Here is a 13,078-nt window from a genome sequence, read left to right as displayed (position 1 = left end):
ACCACTATCTACTGGTCTCAATTGTTTCTATTGAAAAGTCTGTTGTTAATCTTACCAAAGTTCTCTTGTAAGTGATGATTTGTTTTTCTCATGCTGCTTTCAAGATTTTTGTCTTGTATGATGTGTGTGTTTGTGGATCTCTTTGTGCTTTTTGTTCTTGGAGTTTGTTGAGCTTCCTGTATTTGTGGATTATTGTTCTGCAATAATTGTGGGCAGTTTTCCTCCTTTTTTTTTTTGAGATGTAGTCTCGCTCTGTCGCCCAGGCTGGAGTGCAGTGGCATGACCTCAGCTCACTGCAAGCTCCACCTCCCAGGCTCATGCCATTCTCCTGCCTCAGCCTCCTGAGTAGCTGGGACTATAGGCGCCTGCCACTACACCAGCTAATTTTTTTGTATTTTTAGTAGAGACGGGGTTTCACCGTGTTAGCCAGGATGGTCTCAATCTCCTGACCTCGTGATCCACCCATCTTGGCCTCCCAAAGTGCTGGGATTACAGGTGTGAGCCACCACACCTGGCCTCCTCCATTATTTTATAAAATATTTTTCTGTTCTCTCCACTCATTTTTGTATTCCCAGTATACATATTTTGGTGTTTCACATTTCTCTGAGGCTCTGTTATTTTTTTCATTCCTTTTACTTTCTATCCTTCAGCTTACATAATTTCTATTGGTCTTGTCTTCAAGTTCATGAATTAATTTTTCTGCCTGTTTATTTATTTATTTATTTATTTTATTTTTTTTTGAGACAGAGTCTTGCTGTGTCACCCAGGCTGGAGTGCAATGGCCAGATCTCGGCTCACTGCAAGCTCCGCCTCCCGGGTTCACGCCATTCTCCTGCCTCAGCCTCCCGAGTAGCTGGGACTACAGGCACCTGCCACCTCGCCCGGCTAGTTTTTTTTTGTATTTTTTAGTAGAGACGGGGTTTCACCGTGTTAGCCAGGATGGTCTTGATCTCCTGACCTCGTGATCCGCCCGTCTCGGCCTCCCAAAGTGCTGGAATTACAGGCTTGAGCCACCGCGCCCGGCCTTTTCTGCCTGTTTAAATCTACTGTTGATTTCCTCTAGTGAATTTTAAAATTTCAGTTATTGTACTTTTCAACTCCAGAGTTTCCACTTGGTTCTTCTTTATACATATATGTAATTTATAGCTCTTGATTGATATTCTCTATTAATATTTGATGTGACACTGTCATTATACCTTTCTTTACTTCTTTAATCATGCTTTCCTTTAGTTCTGTGAACATATTCATGACTGTTATTTTGAAATATTTTTCTGCCAAATCCAACGTGTAGTTACTCTTATAGGCAGTTTGGGTTGCCTGCTTTTTTTCTGGTGTATGGGTCATATCTCATAGATTCCTTTGCCTGCTGTGTAATTTTTGTTGGAACTTGAACATTTTAGATAACATATTGTGGGAACTCTGGGTATGGGACCCCTCCTTCTGGGACTTGTTACTGTTTTTTGCTTGTTTGTATCATAGAGACTGGCTGAATTATTTTCATGGAGCCAATACTCCCAACCCCCCACCCCCACACACAGTATTAAACCTTTTTAGTTGCTCCTCAGGGAGGCATGGTTTTGGGCAGGCCCACAGTCACTCTGAGATGACAGTGGTATTGGTAGGGTTATCTTCCTTTCTTTCCCTGGCTACTCCTAGCTGTTAAACTCCACTCACTGATAGCTTATTGCTCTATTATTTTAAACATTGCCCTGGGACTTAAATAGCTCTACAAACTGTTCCAATCAAATTGTGGGTCCTTTGAAGGAGTAGTTTCTGTGCTCAATATTTAATATTTGTCCTGACCCCAGGAAAGCATCTGTGTTATTCCATGGTTCTTTCCCACAAGCTAGCTGGCCTATACTCTAGACTGTAGCTTCATTAAATTGATGAATCTCCACCCAGTTGTCTTTTACCACATTCTGTACTATTGTTGAGAACACCTTTCAGTTGGAACTTCTCTATACTCTGTTGCAAATAATGTCAGTTCCTTTGAAAGAGATTAGGAGCCATCTAATTTATGGCTTGCTTCTTCCCCCAGGCAAAATCTCTGAGCCCAGTTTCTGGATCTGGGTTGAATTCATGGTAATTTTCTCTCTAAGTTAATATTGCTGTTCTTAAGAGCTGGCTACTTAGTGAGATATGGAGATCAGCAACCTGAGGTCCCTTCAGCTTGCTTTTCCTGGCATGAAACCTCTGCCTTATGAGTGGAGCAAGTGCAATTTGCGCCCCAGCATTCTCTGCACTGCATTCAAGGTAGAACCATTGTTCCATGAACAGGGGCTGGTTGGAGGAGTGTCTCCCTCCTCTTGACACTAATCACCCAGAACTTAGCCTCAGCAACAGGCAGCTGGGAGAATGATGAGAAATGGTGAAGTTCCACTTCTCCTGGGAAGAAAGCTCTTCAACTGGGAGCTGAAGGAAGAGGGAGCCCTAGAGTGGAGTCTTTGCCTCACCAGGCAGAGAGTGGGGAAGGAAAAAGTTGTCTTGGTTCAAGTACACAGACTCATCTTTCTTACACTGAAGTGCATAGTTTCTAGGGGATAAATAAATCTTCATTTTATGCTTAGCCTCAGGACTACAAGGACTATGTATATATATACATATCCTTTAAGTATTTGTATTTAAAAAAATAATTCTGAGGCAGGAGAATCGCTTGAACCCAGGAGGCGGAGGTTGCAGTGAGCTGAGGCTGCGCCATTGCACTCCAGCCTGGGCAACAAGAATGAAACTCCATCTTAAAAAAAAAACAATACTAGTTTCAATGATAAACTAGTAAGAGAGTAGGTCAGCTGATCTCTTCACTCTGTCATGCTAGAAGTTCATATCCCTGTTTGTTTGTTTTTTTAATCCTCCCTTACCCCTGCATGTTAAACCTAAGCTTTTTTGGATCTACTTTTCTTGATCAAGGCTTGAGTCTAATATCTTTACTTTCCTTAGTAGGTTAATTTTGTTTTCGTTTTTTCGACTGGACAGCTCTTTTTCTGCAAAATGTTGTAGTTGAAGTGAAGGGGAGAAGTTTTCTCTATAGCTAACTAGGACTTGCTCATATTTCAGAAAATCCCTTTAAGATTACTGCTGCAATGATAATTAACTAGACATGGTCTGTCTTCTATTGCTCTTTGAAAGGCCTGCCTAGATAATGCTTTAAATTTCTGCAGATAATGGCTTACCTTACTAAACTGTACTGTGAAATTTCAGGTCAAGCTGGGGAAAAGCGAACTGCTTTGTGTAGGAATGTTTTTAGTGTCTCTTTTGGTAGTGGAGGAGGTGCATAGAAATTGCATTCTGTGGAGAGAGTACTTAAAAATAATTAACTTTGGCTGGGCGCGGTGGCTCACGCCTGTAATCCCAGCACTTTGGGAGGCCGAGGCGGGCGGATCATGAGGTCAGGAGATCGAGACCAACCTGGCTAACACGGTGAAACCCCGTCTCTACTAAAAATACAAAAAAATAGCCGGGCATGGTGGCGGGTGCCTGTAGTCCCAGCTACTTGGGAGGCTGAGGCAGGAGAAGGGCAGTAAGCCGAGATCACACCACTGCACTCCAGCCTGGGTGACAGAGCGAGACTCCATGTCAAAAAAAAAAATAAATGAATAAAAAAAATTAAAAATAGTAATAATAATAAGTAACTTAAAGCTTGAGAGTTAAAACTTGTTTTTTTTTAAATGTGAAAGCTCATACTTTTATTAGTCATCAGAAAGATGCAAACTTATATCACAAGGTGGTACCAGAATGGTTAAATTGAAAAAAAGACAGTAAATACCAATGTAAGTGGAGCATTTAGAACTCACATACACTGGTGGGGAAATGTACAATCACTCTCGAAACCTGTTATTAAATAACAATTAAATTAAAACTTAACAATTAAAATTTGTGAAATAAGCAAGTTTATAAGTTACTATTATATCATCCATGGTTATAATGTAGATCTGAAAAACTGTATGTATTATAATTAATTCCTTTATTTCTTAGGTCATTATCTAGCAGTATACGCACATACATACACATACTTCTCCATCTTCTTCCTTTTGAACAGAAATAGGAGCATACTATATACATAGTATAGAATCTTGGTTTCCCTCCCCACTCTTCTTTATTTACTTATGAGATAATGTCTCATTCTGTCTCACAGGCTGGAGTACAGTGGCATACTCATGGCTCACTGCAGCCTTGATTTCCCATGCTCAAGTGATCCTCCTGCGTCAGTCTCCCAAGTTGCTGGAACCACAGACATGAGCCACCAAGTCCTGCCACTTTTTATTTGTTTATATTCAGAGGCTTTAATTTTTAGACCAATTTTAGGTTCCAGAAGAATTGAACAGGAAGTGTAGTTTCCTTATGTCCCCTGCACCCTACTCTACACATTTCTCTATTACTAACATCTTGTATTAGTGTGGTACATTTGTTACAATTATGTATCAATATTGATACATTATTAACTAAATTCCATAGAGTTTACTCTGTATTGTATTTCCTGGGTTTTGATAAATGTATAATGTCATGTACCCATCATTATAGTATCATACAGAATAATTGTATGGTCCTAAAAATCTTCTGTGCTTCATTTTTATTCTTCCCTCCTTCTCCCAAAACTCCTGGCAGCCATTGATCTTTTTACTGTTACTGTACTTTAGGCTTTTCCAGAATATCATATAGTTGGAATCACATAGTATGTAGCTTTTTCAGACTGGCTTCTTTGACCTAGCAATATATATTTAAGGTTCCTCCTTTTTTTTTTGGTGTCTTGACAGCTCACTTCTCTTTTATTGCTAAATAATATTCCATAGGCCAGGCGTGGTGGCTCATGCTTGTAATCCCAGCACTTTGGGAGGCCAGGGCAGGCAGATCACAAAGTCAGGAGATCGAGACCATCCTGGCTAACATGGTGAAACCCTGTCTCTACTAAAAAATACAAAAAAATTAGCCGGGCATGGTGCAGGCGCCTGTAGTCCCAGCTACTCGGGAGGCTGAGGCAGGAGAATGGCATGAACCCGGGAGGCGGAGCTTGCAGTGAGCCGAGATCGCGGCACTGCCCTCCAGCCTGGGTGACAGAGTGAGACTCCGTCTCTAAAATAATAATAATAATAATAATAGTAATAATATTCCATTATATGTATGTACCACAGTTTGTTTATCCACTCACCTATTGAAGGACATCTTTATTGCTTCCATGTGTTGGCAATTGTGAAGCAAGCTGTTATAAGCATTCATGTCCAGGTTTTTGTGTGGAGAGAAGTGTTCTACTCATTTGGGTAAATCCCAAGGAAAGCAATTGCTGGGTCATATGGTAAGACTATGTTTAGCTTTGTAAGAAGCTGTCAAATTGTCCTCCAAAGTGACTGTATAATTTTGTGTTTCAACCAGCAGTGAATGAGAGGACCTGTTGTTTGCCATCCTCACCTGCATTTGATGTTGTCAGTATTTTGGATTTTAGGCGTTCGTGTGTAGTGGTATGTCATTATTGTTTTAATTTGCAATTATCTGATGACATATGATATTGGGCATCTGTTAATATGCCTCTTTGCCATCTGTGTATCTTCTTTGGTGAATTGTGTATTTGTTTATTTTGCCCATTTTTTAATTGGGTTATTTTCTTATTGTTGAATTTTAAGAGTTTTATGTATTTTGGATACAAGTTCATTATTATTTTGCAAATATTTTCTCCCAGTTTGTGGCTTGCTTTTCATTTGCTTAACGGTATTTCTCATGGAGCAGAAATTTTTAGTTTTAACGAAGTTCTACCTATCAATTTTTTCTTTTGTGAATTATACTTTTGGTGGTGTATCTAAAAACTCATTACCTAAGGCCATGTAGATTTTTTCCTATGTGATCGTCTAGAGGTTTTACAGTTTTGCATTTTATATTTAGGTCTATCATCCATCTTGAGGTAATTTTTGTGAAAGGGGTATGATCTGTGTCTAGATTTAGTTTTTTGTATGTTCCAGCACTATTTGTTGAAAAGACTATTTTTTAAAAAAATTTAATTGCCTCTGTTCCCTTGTCAAAAATCGGTTGATCATATTTGTGCAAGTCTATTTCTAGGTTCTTTATTCTGTTCCCTTGATCTATTTATCTATTCTTTCAACAATACCATACTATCTTGCTTATTGTTTAAAACATCTTGAAGTCAAGTAATTTTGATCTTTATTCTTTTTCAAATTGTGTTGGCTATTCTGGGTCTATTGCCTCTCTATATAAACTTTCCAATCAATTGTCAATATCTACAAAACTATTTCCTAGGATTTTTTTAAATTCACAGATTAAATTGTATGTATATATTGTGTACAGCATGGTGCTTTGAGGTATAAATACGTTGTAAAATGACTAAATTTGGCTAATTTACATATGTGTGTTACCTCACATAATTATCAATTTTTAATTTACTGGAATTTTGATAGGGATTGTATTGACTCATTACATAAAGCTTGGAAGAACTGACATCTTGACAATATTGAGTCTTCCTATCAATGAACATGGAGTATCTCTCCATTTATTTAGATCTTTGATTTCTTTTATGAATTTGCTTTTTTCATTTGACAATTTATCTTGGACATCATTCCATTTCAGCACATATAGATAGATCTACCTCATCAATTTCTTTTTTTTTTTTTTCTGAGACAGAGTTTTGCTCTTGTTGTCCAGGCTAGAGTGCAATGGCGCAATCTCGGCTCACCACAACCTCCACCTCCCAGGTTCAAGTGATTTTCCTGCCTCGGCCTCCCGAGTAGCTGGTATTACAGGCATGTGCCACCACGCCTGGCTAATTTTGTATTTTTAGTAGAGACGGGGTTTCTCCATGTTGGTCAGGCTTGTCTCGAACTCCTGACCTTGTGATCTGCCTGCCTCGGCCTCCCAAAGTGCTGGGATTACAGGTGTGAGCCACCGTGCCCGGCCAGACCTCATCATTTTTAACAGATGAATAATATTTTATTGTGGGTTGGTACAAAAATTTTCTTAGCCATTCCCTTATAGGTGGATGTTTAGGTTGTTTGCAATCTTTTTCTTCCACGAACAGTGCCGCAGTGAAATTCTCATGTAATTTATATTTGTGCACACATGTGAGTATATCTTAGGATAAATTCCTAGGAATAAAATTGTACAATCAAAAGCATATACAATTTCAATTTTGGTGGCTTTTGCCAATTTTTCCTCCAAAGAAGTCATATAAGTTTACACTCCCAGAACAGTACTTGGGACTATTTCTTTCTGATAACCTCACCAATATAGCAGTTACCAATTCTTATAAAGTTGGTATATGATCTACAATAAAAACTTACAAATGGGCCGGGAACGGTGGCTCATGCCTGTAATCCCAGCACTTTGGGAGGCTGAGGCGGGTGGATCACGAGGTCAGGAGTTCAAGACCAGCCTGGCCAACATGGTGAAACCCCGTGTCTACTAAAAATACAAAAATTAGCCGGGCATGGTGGCATGTGTCTGTAGTCCTAGCTACTCAGGAGGTTGAGGCAGGAGAATTGCTTGAACCTGGGAGGCAGAGTTTGCAGTGAGCTGAGATTACGGCGCTGCACTCCAGCCTGGATGACAGAGCAAGACTGTCTCGAAAAAAAACAAAACAAAACTTACAAATGATACCACTTGTTTCTTTAGCCTTCTTTAAACATATTTTAAAGAATATATTTATATATTTCTACATGAAAAAGTGATTTGTTTTTCCCTGATCTGTTTCAGACCTGTGGATATCTGGGCTTTGGGCTGTATGATCATTGAGATGGCCACTGGAAATCCCTATCTTCCTAGTAGCTCTGATTTGGATTTACTCCATAAAATTGTTTTGAAAGTGGGTAGGTATTACAGAAATAGCATGAGTTACATGTCTAAAATAAATATTGCCAGATCAATTCTGCTTGATTTTCAAATTTAGCTATTCTGTGTAAGAACAGGGAAGCATATTGTTTTGATAGATGACAGCAGATGGGTTCCTTGGGCTGATAAAGAAGGCAGAAAATTCTCTGTTTTTGCAAATAATATTTTCTTTGCTAGGATATAAATAGCTAAGCCATGTGTTGATTGTTGATGCTAAGAAGAATAGTACAATAGGAATGTACTTTAATTTGTCTAAAAGTTGTTTTTAAATTAGGCTTTTTCAAATATTTGTGCCTCTATATAAGGACTTCAAATAGTAGAGTTGAGTCAGATGCTTTTTTAAAGGACTGGGAAATAGAAAATTAATTATTTACTCAGAAACCACCCTTCTTTTTAAAGAAAACAATAATAGACAGCCAGATAGCTAAATAACTTATTCAAGAACATATTTGATGAAGGCTGGGCATGGTGGCTCATGCCTGTAATCCCAGCACTTTGGGACGGCCAAGGCAGGCGGAGCACCTGAGATCAGGAGTTGGAGACCAACCTGACCAACATAGTGAAACCACATCTCTACTAAAAATACAAAAAAAAAAAAAAAAATTAGCCAGGTGTGGTGGCAAGCGCCTGTAATCCCAGTTACTCAGGAGGTTGAGGTATGAGAATCGCTTGAACCCAGGAGGCAGAGGTTGCAGTGAGCTGAGATCACGCCACTGCACTGCAGCCTAGGCAACAGAATGATACTTTGTCTCAGAAAAAAAAAAAAAAAAAAAAAGAATATATTTGATGAGAGTTTATTTGATGATCTGCTTTGGCCACCAAAACATTATGATGGTTAGCCTTGAATGTGCTATTTCAAGATTTGTGGGTTTTATTAATTTTAAATTTTAATTTTTTTGAGACAAGGTCTCACTTTGTCACCTGGGCTGGAGTGCAGTGGTGCAAGCATGGCTCACTGTAGCCTCGACTTCCTGGGCTCAGGTGATTCTCCCACCTCAGCCTCCCGAGTAGCTGGGGCTACAGGCATGTGCCATCATGCCCGGCTAATTTTTGCATTTTTAGTGCAGCCAGGGTTTTGCCATGTTGCCCGCCTTGACCTCCCAAAGTGCTGGGATTACAGGCGTGAGCCACCGTGCCTGGCTAAGATTTATTTTTTACTATTCCTGACTGAGAAGCTTGAGGAGCTCTTTGTGTGGTGGGGAAGGTATGCATAAATTTGTAATTACAGGCTTATGAGGAAGATACTATGAACAATTCTAAAAACAGTGAAACCTGGATAATTATTGATTTAAGATATAGTTTAGAGCCTTAAGACACCTCACTTTTTTGTGTCTTTTAAGAAGTTCTGGTTAAGAGATTAATATCAGAAGGAACCTTAGATGGTGGGGTTTAATCCTATCATTTCACAGATGAGAAAACCAAGCACAAAAAGGAAGAGGTTTACCCAAGGTCACAGAACTAGTTATAGCAAAACTGCTAGAACTTAGTTCCCTCCACTCATATTTATAGTTCTTTCCATTCTGCTACTACTCTAGCCTTGTTTCTTTTTTTGCAATATTTTGATTTCTACATACCTTTAATATTTTAGCTACTTTGAGTAAGGTTTCAATGTATTTTGCTGAGGAACACTTAATAGTAAAATCATTTGGATACCCACGTGGAAATGCATAAAAGTTGGAATGTGCATTTTCTGACAGCGTTACATATTATGTCTTATAGTTTGGGAAAAGCAAGTAAACCTGGTGGTTTTATATCTTATGTTGCCTGTGGGCTATCAGCAGATAACTGAAGAAACCTCAATTTTTTATGACATGTTCAGATAGTTTTTATTCAACTTCAAAAAATTAAAAGACATAATTGATATTCTTCCTTATATCAGTTTTTAGTATCTAATGTAGATCACATAGCAGTTTGATTATTTTGATTATAGACTAATTTCTCTGTTTTTAAAATATACATTTTTTTTCTCTTTTCAGGCAATTTGTCACCTCACTTGCAGAATATCTTTTCCAAGAGCCCCATTTTTGCTGGGGTAGTTCTTCCTCAAGTTCAACACCCCAAAAATGCAAGAAAAAAATATCCAAAGCTTAATGGATTGTTGGCAGATATAGTTCATGTATGTCTTTTTTTCCCCCGAGACAGAGTCTTGCTCTGTCACCCAGGCTGGAGTGCATTGGAGCAATGTCAGCTCACTGCAACCTCCGCCTCCCAGGTTCAAAAGATTCTCCTGCCTCAGCCTCCCAAGTTGTTGGGGTTACAGGCGCCTGCCACTGTGCCCGGCTAACTTTTGTATTTTTAGTAGAGATGGGGTTTCACCATGTTGACCATGGTTGGCCAGGCTGATCTGGAACTCCTGAGCTTAGGTGATCTGCCCACCTCGGCCTCCCAAAATGCTGAGATTACAGGCGTGAGTCACCGCGCCCAGTCAGTTCATGTATGTTGAGAAATTAAGAATTTATATCTGAGAAATTTGCATAAATTATAATACAGTTTTAAATTATCACTTTAATGAAATTCCAAAAGGATTCCTAAAGTAATGTAATCTGTAGAAAGTTATGTCTTTAGTACAGAGAAATTAAAATTCATAGACTGTCAGAGCTGAACGCCCCCTAAGATAACTATGTTCATTATATTTAATTTATCTCTATTTTAATGATAATTAGGTATAAACTGGAGAAATGGGCCAGGCACGGTGGCTCACGGTGTAATCCCAACACTTTGGGAGGCCGAGGCCAGCAGATCACGAGGTCAGGAGATCGAGACCATACTGGCTAACATGGTGAAACCCCGTCTCTACTAAAAATACAAAATAATTAGCCGGGCCTAGTGGCATACACCTGTAGTCCCAGCTACCCGGGAGGCTGAGGCAGGAGAATCACTTGAACCTTAGAGGCCAAGGTTGCAGTGAGCCAAGATCAGGCCACTGCACTCCAGCCTGGATGACAGAGAGAGACTCTGTCTCAAAAAAAAAAAAAAAAAAAATGGAGAAATTCTAAGGACTTACTATGTTTATCACTACCTTTTAACATTTAGTTTAGCCCTGTTAGGGACATATTTTTTGTACTAAAATATCTACAGGACCTCAGCAGCTATAGTTTTAATGTCTGAAGATACACCAAGGCCAAAATCTGTCTTGAACTGGAGAAAATGAAAACATTATATAATTCCTTTTTATTATTTTAAAATTTAATTTTTTATTTATTATTTTTATTTTTGTTTTTGTTTTTTTTGAGATGGAGTTTTGCTCTTGTTGCCCAGGCTGAAGTGCAATGCTGCGATCTTGGCTTACCACACCCTCTGCCTCCCAGGTGTGGCATGAGGCATGCCTTGGCAACATAGTAAGACCCTATCTCTAATCAAAAGCGTAGGGTGTCATGGTACCCACTTGTAGTCCTAGCTATTTGGGAGGCTGAGGCAGGAGGATCCTTTGAACCCAGGAATTTGAGACTGCAGTAATTTATGCTTGCACCACCGCACTCTAGCCTGGGTGACAGAGCAAGACCCTGTATAAAAAAAGAAAAAAAGAATCCTTAACCTGTGTGTCAACTAAAATATTTCTCTCATTGATTTGTGAAAAAAGCACATTAATCTTTTGTCATAAGTTTTGCAATACATTTGCAAAACTTGCAATATGCTTTTTTTTTTTTTTAAAACAACTAGAATCATCCAATGATTTGGAATGCTACATTTATCATAGACAAAAAGCTTATACATGTGTGGGTTTGTTTCTGTTACATTGATTTTTCTCTTTATTCTAGAAGTAGTACAACTTTGATTTATTATTGTAACTTTAAAATACACCTTGATATCTGATGTAGGGCACTTTTTTTCCTAGATATAAATTTTCTAAACAATGTTATTGGGGTATAATTTATGAACAGTAAACTACACATACTTAAAATGTACAATTTGAAGAGTTTTGATACATGTATACACACATGAAACCACCACCACAGTCAAGATATCTAACACACACACACACACACACACACACACACGATACCTAACATTTCCATCACTCTCCAAAATTTCATTGTGTCCTTTTACAATTCATCTTTTCTTCCATTTCTGTCCCCAGATAACCACTGATTTGCTTTCTCTTCCCATAGATTAGTTTGAATTTCCTAGAATCTTATATAAATAGAATCGTACAGTAGGCACTCTTTCATGTCTGGCTTCTTCCACTCAGCATAATGGTTTAGAGATTCATTCATGTTTTTGTATGTATCAGCAATTTGTTCCTCTTTTGCAGAGTAGTAGTTCATTATATGACTATACTACATTTTAAAAAATCCCTTCACTGTTGTTGGACATTTGGGTTATTTCCCATTTTTCGCTATTACAAATAAAGTTGCCATGAGAACATTCATGTTCGTCTTTGTGTGGAACACACAGTGTATTTTCATTCCTCCAGCAGAAATATCTAAGAACAGAATGGCTGGGTCATGGGTAGGCATATGTTTAATTTTTTAAGAAACTGCCAATCTGTTTCCCCAAGTGTCATATTTTACACTTTCCAAAGTAGGGCATATATTTAAATTTACTGAATTATATTTGCAGAAGGACTGCCTCTAATTGTCTGCCTCTATGATTTGGTCAGACCTTTTAGCATTTTTCATATTAAGTTTTAGTGATAGATTACCATTATGTTCTAAAATGAGCACATATTTTTAACTATTTTTGTTTGTTTGTTTTGTTTTGATTTTGAGATGGAGCTTTGCTCTTGTTGTCCAGTCTGGAGTGCAATGGCACGATCTTGGCTCACCACAACCTCCTGCCTCCTAGGTTCAAGTGATTTTCCCACCTTAGCCTCCCGAGTAGCTGGGATTACAGGCACGTGCCACCACGCCCGGCTAATTTTGTATTTTTTTTTAGTGGAGACGGGGTTTCTCCGTGTGGTCAAGCTGGTCTCTAACTCCCAACCTCAGGTGATCCACCCGCCTTGGCCTCCCAAAGTGCTGGAATTATAGGCATGAGCCACCACACCTGGCCAACTAGTTGCAGTCTTAAAGACTGCCACATCATTAAGTAGGTAATAGACTTAAATAATTTCTCTTTGTGAATCAATGTTTTTTATTTTGGTTAAAAAAAAAAAACCCCACATAATATGGAATCTACCTTCTTACAAAATTATTAAGTGTACAGTATGGCATTTTTAACTATATGCACATTATAGTACAGCAGATCTCTAGATTTTTTTCTGTGAATCAGTTTAAATATGCATTTTGAAATAAACAGAAACATAATATTATAT

At 38.5% G+C, this 13,078-nt stretch overlaps 1 protein-coding gene across 1 annotated transcript in view; it reads left to right on the top strand.

The window, feature by feature from the left end:
- Positions 1 to 13,078, top strand: part of CDKL3 (cyclin dependent kinase like 3) — a 147,544-nt gene that overhangs the window by 39,988 nt on the left and 94,478 nt on the right. Inside the window, 2 exon segments of the mRNA XM_065545886.2 lie at positions 7,690 to 7,802; positions 9,801 to 9,940. Coding sequence (XP_065401958.1) covers positions 7,690 to 7,802; positions 9,801 to 9,940 — 253 coding nt within the window.

The sequence above is a fragment of the Macaca fascicularis genome, chromosome 6, assembly GCF_037993035.2.
Source record: "Macaca fascicularis isolate 582-1 chromosome 6, T2T-MFA8v1.1".
In the NCBI taxonomy this organism is placed as follows: domain Eukaryota; kingdom Metazoa; phylum Chordata; class Mammalia; order Primates; family Cercopithecidae; genus Macaca; species Macaca fascicularis.
The sequence above is the reverse complement of the archived record's forward strand: the minus strand, read 5'-3'. Positions and strand labels throughout refer to the sequence as shown.